At 32.6% G+C, this 19335-nt stretch overlaps 5 protein-coding genes across 9 annotated transcripts in view; 2 read left to right on the top strand and 3 right to left on the bottom strand.

The window, feature by feature from the left end:
* Nucleotides 1-3349, bottom strand: part of LOC123016215 (cytochrome P450 4c3-like) — a 5717-nt gene extending 2368 nt beyond the window's left edge. The window contains exons 1-5 of one of the 2 annotated variants that reach the window (XM_044416476.1): nt 3333-3349; nt 3098-3266; nt 2849-3049; nt 2607-2792; nt 2185-2558 (exon numbers count right to left, since the gene is read on the bottom strand). In XM_044416476.1, the coding sequence (XP_044272411.1) occupies nt 2185-2558; nt 2607-2792; nt 2849-3049; nt 3098-3260 (924 nt within the window). In that variant the 5' untranslated portion in view covers nt 3261-3266; nt 3333-3349. Of the gene's footprint in view, nt 1-2184; nt 2559-2606; nt 2793-2848; nt 3050-3097 lie in introns of both variants that reach the window. The other variant, XM_044416477.1, reaches the window with a different exon arrangement.
* A 2354-nt stretch (nt 3350-5703) lies between these two features.
* Nucleotides 5704-17494, top strand: LOC123004420 (aldehyde dehydrogenase, dimeric NADP-preferring-like). Of its 3 annotated transcripts, XM_044397688.1 has the most exons (6): nt 5704-5886; nt 5943-6027; nt 6081-6184; nt 6237-6881; nt 12215-13257; nt 15855-17494. In XM_044397688.1, exons 1-6 carry the CDS (start codon nt 5850-5852, stop codon nt 17325-17327), a joined length of 3387 nt encoding a protein of 1128 aa, XP_044253623.1. In that variant the 5' UTR covers nt 5704-5849; the 3' UTR covers nt 17328-17494. The 3 variants fall into 3 exon arrangements, with proteins under 3 accessions (XP_044253623.1, XP_044253622.1, XP_044253621.1); XM_044397687.1 differs by lacking the exons at nt 5704-5886; nt 5943-6027; nt 6081-6184; nt 6237-6881; nt 12215-13257 and adding an exon at nt 15333-15407 and having other exon boundaries at nt 15826-17494; XM_044397686.1 differs by lacking the exons at nt 5704-5886; nt 5943-6027; nt 6081-6184; nt 6237-6881; nt 12215-13257 and adding an exon at nt 15614-15775 and having other exon boundaries at nt 15826-17494.
* On the bottom strand, nt 13257-13941 carry LOC123004421. Its single transcript, XM_044397689.1, has 2 exons — nt 13689-13941; nt 13257-13641 (listed from the first exon to the last, which is right to left on the bottom strand). Exons 1-2 carry the CDS (start codon nt 13768-13770, stop codon nt 13295-13297), a joined length of 429 nt encoding a protein of 142 aa, XP_044253624.1. The 5' UTR covers nt 13771-13941; the 3' UTR covers nt 13257-13294.
* Nucleotides 13859-14636, top strand: LOC123004422 (transcription factor MafK). Of its 2 annotated transcripts, XM_044397691.1 has the most exons (3): nt 13859-14067; nt 14126-14171; nt 14227-14636. In XM_044397691.1, exons 2-3 carry the CDS (start codon nt 14133-14135, stop codon nt 14590-14592), a joined length of 405 nt encoding a protein of 134 aa, XP_044253626.1. In that variant the 5' UTR covers nt 13859-14067; nt 14126-14132; the 3' UTR covers nt 14593-14636. The 2 variants fall into 2 exon arrangements, with proteins under 2 accessions (XP_044253626.1, XP_044253625.1); XM_044397690.1 differs by having other exon boundaries at nt 13870-14171.
* Nucleotides 14569-15101, bottom strand: LOC123004423 (ubiquitin-like protein 4A). Its single transcript, XM_044397692.1, has one exon. The coding sequence runs from the start codon at nt 15024-15026 to the stop codon at nt 14634-14636; it is 393 nt and encodes a 130-aa protein (XP_044253627.1). The 5' UTR covers nt 15027-15101; the 3' UTR covers nt 14569-14633.
* Nucleotides 17495-19335: the final 1841 nt, after the last annotated feature.

Raw genomic sequence — 19335 nt, 5'->3', positions numbered from 1 at the left:
AAAAAAAATGTTTAAAAAATTCTATCCGTCAAAAAATTTTGACATTTGTTTTTTGACATTTGACATTTTTTTATGTCTATTTAATAATACTGATGATTTTGTATATGTTTTTTTGCAATTTTTAGTAAAGGTACAAAACTTTTGCCAATAAAAGCCACAAATAACATTGAACAGAGTTACAATTTAGTATACAGCTTCCTTGTTTCCGCTTCTAATAGCCTTAGCAAAAAAAACTTGGAAATTTATTTTTCCTATAGAAATAAATAGAGTCAAAGTGCAAAATTTAAACTCTCTTAACTTTGAAATTTTTATAGATAGATTTTTTTTTTTAATTTTTCCATGTTTGTAGTACCTTACCCTACATGGCATTTGTCTTTGAGACAGGAGTTCTGGCGCACTCTGTATGTGCATATCATGTAGAATGTGACTCCTTCAACTTTTAGAATCGCGATATCTCAGGAATGGTGATTCTTAGAAAAAAAGTATAAGGTCCATTTTTGTAGATAATTTCAAGATCTATAATTTTTGTCTGGGCTACTTTTTTGATAAAACTTACCGTTTTCGAAAAAAATGTAAAAAACGTCAAATTTTGACCTTTGACCCCGAATAACTTTTTTAGCACACATAGGATCGATGGGGACTTTTGACACTTTATTCCTAATAGTGTACCCAAGATCTCCACCAAAATTTAGCTCTGTCGGAATTTTAGTTATTTGAAATGTCTATTTTGACCGGACTATTAGTCGATTTCGCTTAGTTTTAGAAATAAGACGTTTTTTGACGAAAACATACACTTTTAAAAAATTTATTACACAAAAACTAAAACAGCTAGAACAATTTTTTTCTTACTTCTGCAAAGAAGAATGTACAGAATTTAAATCTGTAGCAATTTTTTAGTGTTTTGCTTTTGTAAAAATTAATAAATTAAGAAGTTTGTTGAAAGTTATATAACTTAAAAATATCAAATGGAACACCCTATTTTCACTCCGCTGCGCTTCGCTCGTGCCTAATAAAACTCATGTCTAAAGTAGAATTTATCGCACTAGTCACATAATATACTATTATTATTTTACCATTTAAAGGTCACTAATGTACTTTTTCAACTCGCTGGGACATCCTGTAGATAGTTGTAATGCTTGGATCATAGTCTTTGTAAAAAGGCGTTTTAGTTTCATAGTGGGTTGTCATTAAAAAAAAATAATAATAAAATTTTACTCAAAACTCAAAAAAAAAAAAAACCGAAAAGTCTATTTTTGAAGAACGTCACATTTTTATAATACTTTACCATTCATCAATTAGTTTTTTTTAAAGAAATAGTTTAAGCAAAAAAAATTATTTACTGTAATTAGTTTGTTTTGACTAAAGTTACAAATTTTGTATCAACCATCTAACAGTATAAATATTCAATGTACTAATAAAAATTATTTTTTTGTTTTTTTTTATGTACAAAAATTTTGCAAAAAATTTTTACATGGAACACTGTACCATGCGATCAAAAAAAAAATAAAAATCAGAGTAGGCGGTGATTAAGGTCCTTCAGATGGCAATCCTGATTTTTGACATCAAATGTCAGCGAAAACTTTGACAAGTTCGCATTTTATTCATTTTGAGTGAAATAATGTTTACTTTAGAGCAGAAAATTTTAATTGTTGTAAGTTATTACAAAAATGCTGTACAAGACGAAAACGGTGAATGGTTATTTTCACTTTCAGTTTGTGTGGAAAATTTTGGCCAGATTCCCAGCCAACATGTTGCCAACTGTAGAACAGTAATCGTCACCTACTCTATTTTTTTTTTTTTGATCGCACGGTACATTTATCTGTTTTTATATTTTTGGTTGAATTTTGACTTGACCAACTGTTGTTTAAATTAACATTTTTCCTCTACTTTAGAAAAATTAAGTGTTTTGCATTTAATTGCGTTTAATTAAATTTCTGATGAAAGTGACGTGTGTGGCTTTGAAATTAGATTGTCAACACTGAGTAATGCAAAGACAAAAGATAACTTAATTTCAAAGTCATTGTATAGGCCACTTTGATTAAAAATTTAAACGAACGCATAGTAGTACAAAAAAGTTGTTAAACAACAAAACTAAAAATCGAAATTATACACTTACTGAAGAACACTAGTGTATTTTAAGAATTAGGACCGGTTTTTGGTTCATTTCAAATGTTTGGAACTTACCTCAAACATAAAAGTATCTACTTCTTCTCTTATCTCTTCCTGTGTCAACATTCTATTATCAATTTTTGTTTCTAATAACAAATCTAGAAATGGTTTTTTCTTTTTTGTAAAGTTCTCTTCTTCATTACTAGAATTTTCTTTCGAACTCTCCAATTCTTTTCGTCTGGCATTAATCACATCATTGGTTTGTTTATGTAAAATTTTTAAGGATTTTTTTTCAGTCCAGTAATTTTTCGTTAAAGGATATATAAAAGGACACATCTGAAGAGGAGAAATGGATCTTTCGACCACAATCCGACACATATTTTTCACACTTTGGACATAATCCGAGGTGCTATCCTCTTGTGCATTTATACGTATTCCCATTATACTTTCTGCATTTGTTGAATGAATGATAAAATAAAAAACAAGAAAATACTCACCGCAAATTATGTCAAGGGTGCACATTGTAACGTAAGGATAAATATCACAACTTTCCCTATTGACTTCATTTTGTAATTTATCAAGAAGTGTGTTTCCACATTTTTCAAAAACTTCAATAAATTGTTCTAAAATTTGGAAATGAAAAGCTGGGGTTAAAATGCGTCTATGAGTTTTCCATTTCGCTCCTAAAATTATTTACAAAAGTATGAAATAAATACGATTTATGGAACAAAATACCTACCATCACTTGTCAGCAAACCGGTACCCAACCAAGAATGAAGAAATTTGTAATTATGCGATTTACGAATCAATTTTGAGCTACTTAAAATACACTCTAAAAAGTCGTAATTGGATACTAGAATATATCTATGAAAAGGGCCGATTTGTGCTCTTAGAATGTCGCCATAATCTCTAGTGTAATTAATCAGATTTTGGAGCACATCTTAAAATTGGTTTCACAGTTAACTGAATCGATTTTAAGAGTTTTTACCTTTTGTAGTTTTAAAATCTAAAGCACTTCCTAAAATTGGTAATCCACGAGGACCCCGAATATTTTTATAAAAGTCATTGTTTTGTTTCGATTTTTTTAAGAACTTTGTTACAAAAACAATTATAACTAAGATGGAAGTTAAAATTGTAACAATATTAATCATTTTTTTCTAAAGAAAAACTTCAAATTATTATTTTAATTTATTATTTCATACACTTGTAATTCACAAACTTACGATAAGAAATCAAAACCCGAACTGCTCGATAAAAGTATTGCAGTCAATATAAATACATAAATACATAAGGTCAGAACCAGAGCAGGCATCATGACAGGGCGGCAACATTTTCAACATTTTCGTAAACTTGAAAGTTAACACCTAAAAAAATTTGGAGAGCATTTTGATAAGGACATCGATGGATTGGAAGTTGCGGACGAATTACAATACAAAATAATTACTTAATACAAAATAATTTTTCTATTGAAGTTCTCAAATTTATTCTGCAAAATGAATTTGCTTTAAATCTCACAGTGGTTTTATGAATTTTACCTTGTGGTAAGTGGAAAACGATCGTTATCAAAATTAAAACTATGTAATAAAAAACTATTTAAGATCAACAATGGTACAATCGCATTTAGTTGATTTGGCGATAACTTGGGCTTGACTTTGCATCTACTAAAGTACAAAAGATTAATTTTTAAACCTTTTTAACTATACAGGGTGTTTCACAACGTGCGTCCCAGAGAAAAATTTTCAGTAAGATAAGATACCAGGAACAATGTTTAAAAATTCTATGTTAAAAAGTTTTGACATTTATTTTTTGATATTTGATATTTTTTATGTCAATTTAATGTTACTGATGATCTTGTATATGTTTTTTATAATTATTTAGTGAAGGTACAAATATGTTGCCAATGAAATCTGCAAATAACGTTAAACATAGTAACAATTTAGGATATAGCTTTCTTGTTTTGTCTTGCAGCAAAAAAATATGTAAAATTATTTTTGCAACAGAAATAAAATAGGGTCAAAGTGCAAACTTTAAACCCTCATACATTCAAATTCTATCTATAAAAATTTTGTAAATATGGGGGTTTAAATTTTGCACTTTGTCTTTATTTATTTCTGTTAAAAAACAATTTTACATGCTTTTTTTATAGCAGGCTATTAGAAAAGGAAACAAAGAAGCTGTATCCTGAATAGTAACTATGTATAACGTTATTTGTGACTTTTATTGACAATGCTTTTATAATAATTATGAAAAAACACATATACAAGATTATCGGTAACAATAAATGGAGATAAAAGAAGGTTAAATGTCAAAAAATAAATGTCATTTTTTCTGTTTTTCTTTCTGTTATCTTACTTGGCATTTTTCTATGATCCGTAACTTTTGAGACAACTGTATATTATTATCTGAGATATTATAATTAAAAGAAAAACCATTTTTATTTTCTAGGATTTTAAGACCAATTTTTTTTATTATAATGCCCTATTTAATGTGTTTACTGCTTTTTAGGATCTTTTTTTTAGCATATGTTCTAAAATCTGTTCTCTAATTATCACCTAATCTTCTTTGAGACAATCTATCAAATTCATCGGTTAGGTTTTTTCGTTTTTTAAATTAGGTAGGTATATACACTATCGGACAAAAGTAAAGCAACTATTAAAAAAAATCTTTATATAGTTATCTTTATAGTTTATAGTAGTTTTGTAAAACAGTCAAATTGGGAACAATTAAATACTAAATTTGCTAGAAATTTTGATTTTTATGACCATTTTAACTGACAAAGTCAGAAAAAATAACGTATTTGTTGTACGTGTTGATATCAGTGTTTAATTGAATGTTACCAGAATTTATTAGAAAAAAAAAACATTTCATATAAATTTGTATCCGTTAATGTTTTCCTTTGATATAAACATACCAGGTGAATAAAAAGTATGGAACCAAACGTTTTTTGCTTAAACTATTTATTTTTTGAAAAAACTAATTGATGAGTGATAAAGTACTATAAAAATGTGATGATTTAACAAGAATAAATTTTTTCCAAGTTTTCTTTTGTTTTTGAGTTCTACAAAAAATTTAATTTTTTTAAATGGCAACCCACTATAAAATCATTTTTCTGATAAAAGCTATGCTGTAAGGATTACAACTATCTGCTTTACATTTAATGTTTTCAAAAAAAAACTTTTTACATAAATTGCCATTTTGACAAAGAAAAATCGCATAACTCAAAAACAAAACAAAATTTCGTTCTGAAAATACGATCACATTTTTTATATTACTATAATTTATATTAATTATTGTTTTCTGGAGGCAAATGACTAAAAATAAAACCGCTTGGTTCCATACTTTATATTCACTCTGTATTGTGTAATTAATTTAAAAGTTTGGCTTTCAAATTTTACAAGTTTTATTCGAGTTTTAAACAAAAATAGGTAGGTTTCAATTGGTGATTCCGTGGTGAGTGAAAGCAGTTGCGTCAACAATGCTCCAAATGACATTTTTTGGTCCATTTATAATAATTACTTTTTTTATTTTTTGAATTACATTTGACCCATTTGACTTAATATAGATTTCTGTTATACCGGCATTGAAAACAAGTTGTCAAAATCAGCTGTTTATGAAAGAAATGTCATTGATGATTCACTATTCGTTATCGACAAAACTATAAGTGTTAATAATAGAATAAATATATATCCAATTAATCGAATTTATTGTTCTTTGTGCAAACTTCAGTGTAAAGCGTGAAGATGTTTCGTACTACAGGCAACTTTGACAAGCTTTTGGGTAAGAAAACAACGCAAAAAACATTCATTTAATTGCACAATTTTATTCATTTTTAGACAAAGCCACAAGCAATTTATTGATGGAACCAGATTGGCCATCAATTATTCAACTTTGCGATTTAATACGTCAGAATGATGTACAGTGAGTTATCTAAATGATCTTTAATTTTTTTTCCTAATTCAAGTAAATTCTAGGCCCAAGTATGCCCTAAATGCAGTGAAGAAGAAGCTGTACTCTCCGAATCAACATACTGCGATGTATGCTCTTTTAGTGCTTGAAAGTATGGTGAAAAACTGCGGTAAGTTAACTTAAGTTTAAATTTAAAAAAATTTGAACATTTCTTTAACTAGGTTATCCTTTACACGACGAGCTTACCACCCGTCCCTTCTGCGACACCCTCTACGACCTCGCCAAAACCACCACTCACGAGACTGTCCGCCAGAAGCTCCTAGAATTGATCCAAGCCTGGAATTTCGCTTTCCGCAAAAGCCCCAAACACGGGGCTCTGAAAGACACCATGATCATGATGAAAAACGATGGTTTCAAATTCCCGACTTTCCGCGAATCCGACGCCATGTTCAGCGCCGATTCAGCCCCGGAATGGGCCGACGGCGATGTGTGCCACCGCTGCAGGACCGCATTCAGTTTGATTCAGCGTAAACACCATTGCAGGGCTTGCGGCCAGGTTTTCTGCAGTCAGTGCAGTCAGAAAACCACCACTTTGCCCAAGTATGGAATTGAGAAAGAGGTGAGAGTTTGCGACGCTTGCTATGATCTGGCAACGAAGCCTATCAGCAGTAAAGCGGACAAACAGGAGAGCGAATTGCCCCCGGAATATGTGAACAGTTCGTTGGCTCAGCAGAGTCAGACGCCGCCGAGGAAGAGCGATGAAGAGTTGAGGGAGGAGGAGGAGTTGCAGTTGGCTTTGGCTATTAGTCAGTCGGAGGCTGAGGCGAAGGAAAAGGAGAAATTCAAAATGGTTAACACTTACAAAGGTACTTTATTTCTAAACTTACTGTCTAGAAATAATAAATTGTTTATTTTTAATAATTTGATTACTAGAAAATTTTAATTATATTCAGTTCACAAAAATTCAAATTCTCTGAATTTAATGAAAACAGTAAACAGTATTATTGGAACATGTTTGTTTAGGTATTCATTATTTATCAATGAAATTTTTTGTAGAAAAAAAAGAGTTGCTTTGACATGCTTGCTTTTAACATTTTTGAATGGAAAAACTTTTTGCTACATTTTCAACAATCGCATAGTTTGTTTTTGAAATAATGAAGTTAATTATTATTGTCTTTAAATTTGTCAGGAGGGTGTAGTTATAACACAGATTCTTCTTTTATACAGAAACAACATTTATATAACTATTTTGCGTTAAAAATACTGTTGCGATGTTGCCATTTTGTTTGAAATTGAATTACGTGGCAAATGCAAAAGTCAATATCAGCACTTTAAAAGCATTTGTGTGAACCATAATTTTTGTTTCATATGAATCATTACATGTGACCAGGCTTTAATTATTATTTCAATATTTGCATTGTGGGCTTATCTCCTTAGCTACAATTCTTTGTTTTTTTGTTTTTGTCACTAGAAATTTTGTTAAAAAATTATGATTGTTTTCATGTTGTGATGTTGTGAAAATCTTAACTTTTATGCTTGTTTGCTCTTTGTAATAAGCCTTTATAATAGAATACCTGAGGACATACATCATTACGTAATGTCCAAAGACAGAATTCCGTGCCAATAATATTGATAGAACAACACTGTAAGTAAGTACAATGTTGTGGACAAAAATGAGCTTCTTACTACAGTGTCTACATAGAAAAATGTTATTTTGTGAAAGATACAAGTAGGGTTTATGAAGATCGGCAATCAATTTTGTGTAATTTATTGAAATGAGCTCAAAGTTGATGCATTTTCTAAATTCTCCTTCGGCTTTAGTTTCAGAATTGTTACTTTTTTAATTCGTTCTTCAAAAACGGTGCAACCAGTTAATTTTATTGCGTTTTTTCTCTTTGATGTTTATGTTGTATTCTCATCAATCTCTTATTAGTAAAAATTAGAGGTGTGTTTAGGAAACCTGCATTACAAATTGCGTCTAAATTTTAGTCTTTTTCTGACTTCTACGTGCACACTTTTCGTCTTCAAATTTCCAAAAACTGTTCGCGGTACCCAATTTGTCCCCGTTTTTGTGTTTTCATTTCTAAATTTTCTAGGACGATTTTTTTGCTGATGTTTGATGACATTTTTTTAATTAAATAAAAAATTGGAACTGCCAACTTTCTTTATTAAAATTAACATGAATGAATTTGTTAGGGGTCCAACTTTAAGACTGTTTGAAATTTCCATTTAAAAAAAAAAACGGACTTTAGATGATCTAAAGAATTATTAATAAATATGAAGCAATATTTGAACCTCAGTAACGACCTATAAAATGATAATAATTTTTATAAAAACTTGTGTCGTATCTCTACTGATAAGAATTTTACAGCCTTTGGATTTTGGGTATGGAAATTTGTTGTTTTTTTTTGTAATAACTTGGGAACCATTTGACCAAATTGGAATAGTTACTTACGAGAACATATGTTTTAAACTAGTAATCACGAAAATTGGACACATCTACTCAGTTTCCGGTTCCAGCAGTTGCAGGTCACATTTTCTGTGGTTTTTAATTTTTTTGGGCTCTTAACACTAATATTTTATTGCTTAAATCGATAGAGAATTGAAGAAATGAACCGTTTTAAAGATATTTTAATTTAAAGTGAGAACTGCACAACGCTAAATTTAACATACCGAGAAAAGTGGATTCCTTAAGGCTGTCCGGGAGTGAACGGGCAAGTCGGTTTTCAGTACTTATTATTCTTTTTCAAAAGCAACCAGTAATACACCCCAGGCATGGTCCAAACTCAGTCTTTACCTGCGTTCATGGGTTGGGTTAGTAAGAGTAATAAATTGTAATAAAAGTAAAAGATCAGTTCGCTAATATTTTTATGCTTTGAATTTGTGGAAGTCGCTCCAGAAATTTCTTGTTTTGACTTTTGGATCTTAAAAAAAATTTAATCATAATTATTCCTATCTACTTGATAGGTTATACATATTTACTAATTAGAAAGCTCACAGGTTCCATTTTCAATAGAAATTAAATTTTTGTATGGAGTAACAAGACATATAATTCCATAAATTAAAATTTTTACAATCGGAAAAATTACAAACTTATGCAATTGTGGACTCAAAATTTTAGACATCAAGATATGTCAGTTCAAAAAATATCAACGTAAGCCACGCTTTAGTGTCATTATGATTGACGTTTGAATCTAAAACTTTAGGACTTTTAGAAAGATTTAGTTGAAATTTATTTTTGGCGTCGATTTCCTAATACATACAATAAAGGCAGCAGTTGCAGTACGTTTTTTATATAGTTATTATTTTTTTATTTTGAATTCTTGTCATTTTTATTCAGCTGTCAGCATAAAAACTACAAAAATCAAAAAAAAAGTTGCACATAAAGTCAGTTTTACATTTTATGTCAACCGAATGACAAATCGTCCAAAATTCCGTGTCCGTACATCTAAATATCAAATTTACAATGCGCACTATAAAATTCATATTCTTTGGAGGGGCATTTATGATTTTTTTTAGCTAGGTTTTTTTAGTTTAAAAGTGTCCTTGTTTTCCATTACAATTTTTTGCCATTGACCACATATATGGGTAACACTAACTAACATTTATAGTTATGTCTTATAAAAAAAAAAGATTGTGATAGGCCGAATCATTTTTTATGAAGAACAACGATAAATTAAAAAATAAAAACGATCTCTTCAATAATTTTTTTTCATAGTTGCCCCGCTAAAAAATTATTTGTTTGAGACTTGGGACTTCTGGCGAGCATTTGTTTAAAAGTAATATTTTTTTTGTATACGCTTTCGAAACAAGCTGAGTTTTTGCTGGACCCAATAAAATAGTATGAAAATGGTTATATTAGGTTCTCAATACCCAAAATATAGTTTTTCAGAACGGATAAGTCAATTTAGTTACTATCGTGGCGAAATTTGTTTAATTAATAATAGGTGTAAATTTGTTGTATAATAAATTATTTTGTCTGATTATTGTTGGTTGCTATTTATTAAAACTCTCATAGCAAACTTTCATAGTAGCATTAATTATGGAATAATTTTTTGGGGAAATTCACAGGATGTGCACAGTGTTTTTGTACTTCAGAAAAAAGCATTAAGAGTATTGTGCAATTTAGGTTTTAAGGATACATGCAGAGACTCATTTAGAGAAGAAAAAGTTTTAACGTTGCCCTGTTTGTTCATATATAATTGATTGTGTTATGTCCATGAACATTTAAATGAATTTCAATCTAATTCTATCTACCATGAATATAATACTAGAAATAAAGGCTCACTCATAGTTCCTCACCATCGCTTGAAAAGAACCCAACAAGGTATCGATTTTTGGGGATCCAAATTGTATAATAAATTAAATGAAGGAATCAAGAACTTAAATATAGTTTAAGAAAAAAGTAAAGACAATGTTGATTAACAAAAGTTTCTATTCTGTGGAGGAATATATGGACTGTGACTTAAATTAAATATTGAAATTCATATTGTTATAGTATGTTTTTTCTTGTCTTGTTTTTGACCCTATTCTGTAGTTTTGATTACGAATAAAGAGATTTATCTATCTATCATAGATAATAAATAATCTTAGATCCCCACAAGGCACACATTTTTTCGAAAAAAAAATGGTCAGGTCTACTAAACTCGGGAGATTCGATAGAAGTACAATTCCAACGAAATTACCTTGTTTTCTCATTTCACGTCAAATGTTTCTGCTTCCAGTTTTCTAATAATAATAACTGAAAATTATTATGCTAATTACATGATAAAGATGACCATAATCCGTCCTTTGCTTGGGTTGGTACAAGGGCAAGTAGAGACCCTCGATCCTCCACAGAAACGACACTGGCAACGCCTCTAGTGGTAAAAGCAATCAACTAGAATGCACTTTTGGGCAAAATATATTAATAATTTAAAAACAATAGTGTTTTATTATATGGTGTTTGTCGAATTCGTTAAGAATTAATATTTTGTAATAAATACCAAAACCCTAAAACGAATCTTTGGGTCTACCGTTAAATATCGTGACTTTTACATCAATCACAATATCTCAAAAACTAAACACTTTTTTAAAAAAAGGCCAACGCATCGGCCTATAGAATATTCTTTTAAATTATCTTACAAAAACCGAAATTGATTACTTGAAAAATGACTGAGTAAAGTTGTTTTCAAGTTCACCATTTATGCATTTTTGTTCTTTTTTTAAAAGCATTGAATTTTTTTAAAAAAATCTCAACGTATCGGCCTGTAGATTTAAAAAACCTTTATTTTGATGTATAATACATGAAATTCTGTTGCAAGGATCGTTATACTTTAACAGTCTACTTACGTGTACTATTTCCCTTTTACCCTTCTGACGTCCCGTTTGTAGCTCATAGTTTACACTTCCTATCCTCTTTATGACCGTATAAGGTCCAAACCACCTACACATGAGTTTTGGGCTCTTTCCCTTTTTTCCCACTGGGACGAAAAGCTTCACTTTATCTCCTACCCTAAACTGAACATCTCGATGCATCGTATCATAACGTTTTTTGTCATACTCTTGCCTCTTCGTTATATTCTGCGCCGCTTGAGCCTGAATTGCCAAAAGTCTCTCTCTCAGTTCAATGATGTTTTCATTTTCCAATTGAGGTTCCATGAGGTTGGCTTGTGTAGGCAGTGAGAGAGTAATCTTGTTTTCAATATACTAACGTCTCGAATCGTTGGTCGCGGACACCCTTAAGTAGTCTACGGGTAGTTCTATTACTAAAAATTAATGCGAGACATACGTGAAAACTTCCAAGGCCCTCCCTGAATCATAATGATCCGTTGCTCACATTCTTAATATATTCGTGAAATAAATGATTGGCGATTTTGAATTGGTTTTTATTATTGCCAAGTTGGTATTTGATAATTAATTAACATCTAGTGAAAAGTAATGTTAGTTGAAAAATAAATAATTTCTAAACCATACTTACCTTGCTAATCCAAACTATTGTTTATAAACATAATATGTATGTTTTCTTTTAATTTTATCTCTTCTGATGAATTGATGAATATTTGCTTTCGGTACCAACGTCTAAGTTCAAAATTTACTATCGTACTATACATTTTTAGAAACATAAATTTACTAGATTTTCGTAATTCACTGTACCAATAATTGATTTTAGAAAAGTTTTTTAAGATAATTGAATTTAATTCAATCTTATCGCTTTTAGCACCTGTCGAACGTAGTCCATCTCCTCAACCCGAGCAGACAAATCCCGAACTTGCAAGATACTTGAATCGCTCTTACTGGGAATCCCTCAACCAAAATGATTCGGCACCAGAGGCAAGACCCGCTAGTCCCTCAGCCCCAACTTCGGCAACAGCTCCTGTCACCGAAGTCGTCAAATCCAAACACAAAGAAAACGGTGTTGTTGATAACGACATCGAAGAGTTCATCACTACTTTAAAATCCCAAGTGGAGATTTTCATCAATCGAATGAAAAGCAATTCGAGTCGTGGCCGTTCAATCGCGAATGATACCAGCGTTCAGACTATTTTCATGAACATCACTGCAATGCATTCGAGACTTTTGCGTTACATCCAACAACACGACGACAGCAGATTGCATTACGAACGTCTCCAAGATAAACTAACACAAGTCAAAGATGCTAGAGCGGCTCTTGACGATTTGAGGGAAGAACACCGCGAGAAATTACGAAGAGAAGCGGAAGAAGCCGAACGGCAACGCCAACTCCAAATGGCACATAAACTGGAAATCATGAGAAAGAAAAAACAAGAGTATCTCCAATACCAAAGACAGTTGGCGTTGCAACGCATCCAGGAACAGGAACGTGAAATGCAAATGAGACAAGAACATCAAAAGCAGAGATACATGATGGGTTACATGGGGAACAACCAATTCCCGCCTCCACCGAACAGTGCCCCGCCTCAATCCGCTCCCAATTACCACAATTACCAATACGGTCCGATGGTACCTCAAAACCCTCCCCAGATGGGACTCCCACCTCAAATGCCGTCTCATCCAATTCCGCAAGGTCCTCCCGGACCACAATCTCATTTCCATCAACAATTGTACGGCGTTCCACCTGTCGGAAACCTACCAATGATGAATCCCATACCTATGCAAGCTCCGCCCCCGAATCAGGGCATGCCGCCCCCAGGGTTCCACCCACCGCCTCCGCAGCAGCAGCAGCAACAGCAACAAGAGCCAAAAAACGAAACGCGAACCGCTGAGTTGATTAGTTTTGATGATTAAATTGTATTGGATTATTTTTTATTCAATAAATATATTAACCTAAACCGTCCGGGCTTACAGCTAAATAGCATAAAACACCGCCAGGTATCTGTTTGGCGGACACATAAGCGCGTCCGTCGGGGCTCCGGTGGTGGATAATGGGTGCGATGGGTCCGGCTTTGGGCAAATCTGGGATTTGTTTAGACATCAAGTCGCCCAATCGTTCGCTGAGGGAGATTAAATGGTTCACAGGGGGTTTCGTGAGGAACGGCATGTGGAGAAAACCGTTACAAACTTGGATTCGTAAAAACTGGGCGTATTCGTTGCGGATTTTAGCAGCCTCGAGGTTATCATCAGGAAGGCCTGTTAACTTTCGAACCCATTCAGCACATCGGACACGATCTATAAAACAATTGTAAACAAAATACAAAATTGATGTAAAATTGTACCGAAAGGGCTGTCTAATTTGTGTGCGTGTTGGGCTATGTCGCGTAAAGCGTTTTTGAACTCTTGGTGGTCTCTCGTACCCATAATTTTGACTTGTACACTGAAAATTTTAAATAAACCGCGTGACTGCTGCCAACTTGACGTTGGTGAAATTAATTGTAACACAGTGGGACAATAAAATAGTTTAGTTGTACGTTTAAAAATTTTAAAATTGTATTTTTCACTATGTTTGAATCTTAAATTACATTCCTAGCAAAAAATGGGGAATATTTTATACGCACAGTAATAAATTGATCTATTTTGATAAAGCATAGCAATCTAGAAGCAATAAATCAAAAATCACTAAACATGAATAAAGAACTGTCATCGACATCATCCATTGTATGTTTGGAAGGATTATTTAGCACTTATTTACGACGCATTTACTTGATTTTTCCAGTTTAACAATGCCTCAGGAACCCCGTAAATCTGAACGAAAATCATTGGTGAGACGTCTAACCTCAAATTAGTCTAACACAACAGTTGACAACCAATTTTTAGCCTCCATTGTCACCTGGCCCAATTCTTGACATTTCTGACGATGAATTGGTATCAATTTCCGTCCGCGACTTAAACCGCCAACTAAAATTAAGGGGCTTGTCTCGGGAAGACATCGTCCGGATGAAACAGAGAAGACGTACTTTGAAAAATCGTGGATATGCAGCCTCTTGTCGTATAAAACGCATTGAACAGAAAGACGAACTTGAAACAGAAAAGACACAAGAATGGCGTGACATGGAAACCATGCAAGATGATATTAAACACATGAGGGACGAGATGAATAGCATTCGCAAACGATTTGAAGCTTTGAAGAAATTCGCAATCAACAATAAAATTCCAATCCCAAATGATTTAGAGAATTTATAAGTTTTAATACAGTTTATTAATTAAAGGTACAAAATCTAGGTTTATGCACTATTGTCCATGTCTGCCTTTGCTATCCTTTCCAAGTCATCCAGACTCAGGTTATTTACTTTATGCTGAAAGTCTTTCATGAACTCGTCCACGATCACGGAGCATTGTTGATCAGAGTAGTACTGGCGGAGGAAACGGGTCAGGGCTGCTTTAAGTGTGTCAGGTTTTTTCACAGCGACGTAGATTTTAGCCCCGTCTTTGATATTCGGGTAGGATCCTACTGTTTTGTCGTCTTGTAAAGTCTTCCCACATACAACCATGGTCTGTTGTGCCACCGGAATGTTGATGTCAGTGGCAACTTTCTTTTTCAATTCGAGAATTGTTGTGGTTTCTTGGGCATCCACAACGCAGCTTCCTCCACGTATGCTTTTAATTAATACCTTCATTTTTGGGATTATTTGGGGCGAATTTTGACATAAAAACAAATTAATTTAGAAATTGACAAATGTCATTCTGACAGATTATTTTTGACAGATGATTAAACGGACCAAAGAAATGTTGTAAAGAGAAAAGTTAATTTTATTACACACAATTGTTTTTTAAAATACTAAAATAACTTTAATTAATTGTTTATTAAAATTTGTTTATAAATATGTTTTTTAAAGTAAAAAAAAATACAAAAATGTTTGCTTTATGTAACAACATTTGTCAGGTCCGCTTTAATTTTTGAGCTTTTGTTGCATCTAAATTAAAGTTACATTGTCATGTTGTCAAATGTCAAGTTCAAGAGGTGTCAAAGTTGGAAAAATTATTTAAACAAAAACTCGGTAAGTAAAAGTTATTGACTTTATTAATTGCTTGCATATTTATTCGTTGATTAGTACATATTTGCATAGTTTTGTTTAATATTGATTAGTATTAAACACGACCGGAAAATGCACATCTTTTTGTAATAAATTATAAACCAATTAAAACAATTTCTCCCAAATTATATCGTTTCCTGAATCTTCACATGTATGACCCACATTTCTCACGTAATACCTCCTGCGGAGAAATTTTTTCTAGTTCGTTGAAATTTTAATTTTGGCGCTTTCACTTTTACTCAAACTCGCTTCAAAACTAGTTTTATAATTTCACTTTGCGACTTTGCAATCAAAGTTCAAGTACTAAGTTAGAAACATCAGCGAACGAAACAGTAAGTTCTCTAGTTAGAGGGTTTCAAATTTTGATTTTTTTTACAATTAGCTCCAATCAAAATGGTCCACCCTTCGGAATTGGTCCAAAATTTGCGCAACTCATTCGAGAGCGGCAAAACTAAGCCCTTACAATTTCGAATGAAACAACTCAAAGCCCTGCTTCGCTTGTACGAGGAAAACATGACCGAAATGCTCGAAGTTTTACACAAAGACTTGCGGAAGTGCAAACATGAGTCGGTGGTGATGGAGACGGAGTACCTCATCAATGACCTCAAGAACACAATTGCGAATTTGTACAAGTGGGCCAAACCCGAGTACCCTCCTAAGGGTTTTGTGAATCTGCTGGATTCCCTATGCATCTATAGTGAGCCCTATGGAGTTGTGTTGGTCATAGGGTCCTGGAATTACCCCATCCAGCTCACTCTTCTCCCCGTTGCGGGGGCCATAGCAGCCGGTAATTGCGTCGTAATCAAGCCATCGGAGGTTTCCTCAGCCAGCTCGAAGTTCATGGCGGAGACAATCCCCAAATACCTTGACAGTGATTGTTACAAAGTGTACGAAGGGGGCGTTGCTGAAACCACCGAATTGTTGAAGCAAAGGTTTGATTATATTTTTTACACGGGGTCTTCGCAAGTCGGGAAAATCATCCACTCTGCTGCTAACAAATATTTGACTCCTGTTACATTGGAATTGGGGGGCAAAAGTCCGGTTTATTTGGATAAAACGGCCGATATTAAAGTCGCCACGAAACGGATTTTGTGGGGCAAATGCGTGAATATGGGTCAGACTTGTGTGGCCCCCGATTACGTGATTTGTACGAGGGATGTTCGCGATAAATTCGTCGAATGTGCGAAAAAAGTCCTCGCAGATTACTTCGGTAATGACCCGAAGGAGTCGCCCGATTTGGGGCGCATAATCAATGAGAGACAATTCCAACGTCTTGTTAACCTACTCAGGGGGCACAAACCGGCAGTTGGGGGCAAATTCGACGCCTCTGATCGTTTCATCGAACCTACAATTTTGACTGACGTTCAACCAAACAGCCCCATCATGCAGGAAGAGATTTTCGGGCCGATTCTTCCGATTATTACAGTAAATGATGCCTCCGAAGCGGTCAAATTTATAAATTCGCGGGAAAAACCGTTAGTTTTTTACATTTTTTCGAATTGTAAGAAAGATGTGAGTTTGTTGATTGATAATACTTCATCTGGAGGTGTCCTTGTCAACGATACCATTATGCATATGGCGACTGATATGCCGTTTGGAGGGGTGGGTTCTAGTGGGATGGGATGTTACCATGCGAAGTATACTTTTGATACGTTTTCGCATAAAAAGAGTTGTTTGTATAAAGATTTGGGGTTGTTGGGGGAAACTTTGGGGGCTGCGAGGTATCCCCCGTATACAGAGGGCAAGTTGAAGTTTTTGAATTTGTTGTTAAGGAGGTGGCCGGGGGTACCGTTAAAGTGTTTGTTGCATCTTCTTATATTTGGTGCTGGGTTTGTTTCTGCTATTGGGTGCACATATTTCTTGGATAAAAAGCAGTATTTTTAAGTGCTATTTTATTCTTTAAGTGGTAAAGGTATTGAAAATTGTATTTTTTGTATTACATTGTAGGCCAGGGAACAAATATTTGATGTATTTTTTCGTTGTTAATAACATACTTATTATTATTGTTGTATTGTAGATAAGTTTATGTTTTGATAAAAACATTTTTGTGATATTTTGTTTTATTGCATTTACCTAAGAAGTTCAAAAAACTCGAATGACATAACTGATGTAACTGTATTGACAATAAGGAAAGAAAGTGAAAGAATTATGCAACTCAAGGACGTAAAATATTTACTAGTGATTTTTAAGGAAAACTCTTGCTTTTCGACAAACTGTGGAGTAAAAAACTGTCTGAAAATTTTTAGTTTCCTACAGCCGTAATCAAATTTTGATTTTTTATTTTCTTATTTTTATGCTGACAATAATAATGTAATTTATTCAAGCCTTGAGGTCAAAAACTTTGTAATGACTCTCATTTTCTTTTATTTTTCGTAGCTTTCAATTATTTTGTTTCAATATCAACTTAATTCACTAGAGATAAGAAGACAGTATTAGGGTTTTATTCTAAAACAGGAAGGAGAGAGAATGTCAGCTAATGAGATGATGAAAAATGACTGACATTATGGTCAAGGACGTTTAATAATAACAACACTAATTGAGCCAAAAGCATATGTCATTGTTATTAATAAGTTTATTTCTTTAAACTTTGGATTATGGAAATTACATCGTTTCATAGAAATAAAATACATATATAAATAAAATTCATGTTTACACGTTTTTTAAATATTTGTAATATCCAACCATTTTTAGTTTCATGATTATAATAATTGGAATCTATGTAACAAATTTCTTTAAAAAAAAAATGTGAAAATTAAGTGATAGAATTGCGATAAAAAAGGCACAAGGAAAATGTGTGGGTACCTCAGGACTTTTCTATTGCCATACCTGCAACGTCGCAACTGCGTTTTTTGGAGTGAAATGGGTCACAAACATTTGATTTCTATGTAAAAGAAGAATGTGTTACAGCTGAACCCTACTCACAAATTTAGAACCAAGAAGCTCCACTATTTTATACAGAAAAAAAGATTGTGAAAAATGAGATGTAGGTATTTTTCAAAGTTAAAAAAGTGAAGGTAATGTATCCCTTGTAATTAATATTGAACATTTACAAGACGATTGAGAATATAAATAAATGTAAGTGTTAAGGTGCAAAAAATAACCTGTTAAAGCCAAATAAATCAAATATGTAATCATAAATAACCATTACCATTAGAATACATTTTGAAACTTTAAAATAATTTATAACAGTAGTTGTAAGATATTTCATACTTAATGATTTGTTTATTTTCGTACATACATATTATGTACTTGACTTGCAATTAATGATAATTATTTAAACCTTGTTTTTTACATTTACTAAAGACCACAATTTTTATTTCCTTGTATTTTTATAATAAATTCTAATGTCAACATTGAAAAATACTTCGTTATTAGATTTTATTTATTATATTGAGTAAGTAGGTATGTATACAGGGTGCGCCAGAGAAAAATGCCATATAAGGTAAGATACCAGGAACATGGAAAAAATGTTTTATCTATAAAAATTTCGAAGTTATGAGGGTTTAAAGTTTGCACTTTGACTCTATTTATTTCTGTTAGAAAAATAAATAAATAAGTTTTTTTTGCTATAGGCTATTAAAAGAGGAAACAAGGAAGCTGTATCCTAAATTGTAACTCTGTTCAATGTTATTTGTGGCTTTTATTGGCAAAATTTTTGTCCCTTTACTAAATAATTGTAAAAAAACATATACAAGATCATAAGTATCATTAAATAGATATAAAAAAATGTCAAATGTCAAAAAGTAAATGTCAACATTTTTTTCATGTTCCTGGTATCTTACCTTACTTGAAAATTTTCTCTGGGGCGCGAGTTCTGGCGCACCCTGTATAATATCGAGCGATCAAGATAATTTGTAATCGAGTCATCTTTGCCTCCGAGAACGTATGTCTG

Source organism: Tribolium madens, unplaced genomic scaffold, assembly GCF_015345945.1.
Source record: "Tribolium madens isolate multiple individuals breed KSU strain unplaced genomic scaffold, Tmad_KSU_1.1 Scaffold_1;HRSCAF=32;Tcas5.2_LG8, whole genome shotgun sequence".
NCBI lineage: Eukaryota > Metazoa > Arthropoda > Insecta > Coleoptera > Tenebrionidae > Tribolium > Tribolium madens.
This window is presented reverse-complemented; position numbering and strand designations above follow the sequence as displayed.

What these genes read in the sequence shown, in the direction of transcription:
- LOC123004422 (XM_044397691.1), top strand. Translation starts at nt 14,133, where the DNA reads ATGCCTCAGGAACCCCGTAAATCTGAACGAAAATCATTG. An exon ending in AATCTGAACGAAAATCATTG is followed by an intron (nt 14,172 to 14,226) that starts GTGAGACGTCTA and finishes ACCAATTTTTAG; the next exon opens with CCTCCATTGTCACCTGGCCC.
- LOC123004423 (XM_044397692.1), bottom strand. Translation starts at nt 15,026, where the DNA reads ATGAAGGTATTAATTAAAAGCATACGTGGAGGAAGCTGCGTTGTGGAT.
- LOC123004420 (XM_044397688.1), top strand. Translation starts at nt 5,850, where the DNA reads ATGTTTCGTACTACAGGCAACTTTGACAAGCTTTTGG. An exon ending in AATGGTTAACACTTACAAAG is followed by an intron (nt 6,882 to 12,214) that starts GTACTTTATTTC and finishes TATCGCTTTTAG; the next exon opens with CACCTGTCGAACGTAGTCCA. An exon ending in AGTTGATTAGTTTTGATGAT is followed by an intron (nt 13,258 to 15,854) that starts TAAATTGTATTG and finishes CACCCTTCGGAA; the next exon opens with TTGGTCCAAAATTTGCGCAA.
- LOC123004421 (XM_044397689.1), bottom strand. Translation starts at nt 13,770, where the DNA reads ATGGGTACGAGAGACCACCAAGAGTTCAAAAACGCTTTACGCGACATA. An exon ending in CAAATTAGACAGCCCTTTCG is followed by an intron (nt 13,642 to 13,688) that starts GTACAATTTTAC and finishes ATTGTTTTATAG; the next exon opens with ATCGTGTCCGATGTGCTGAA.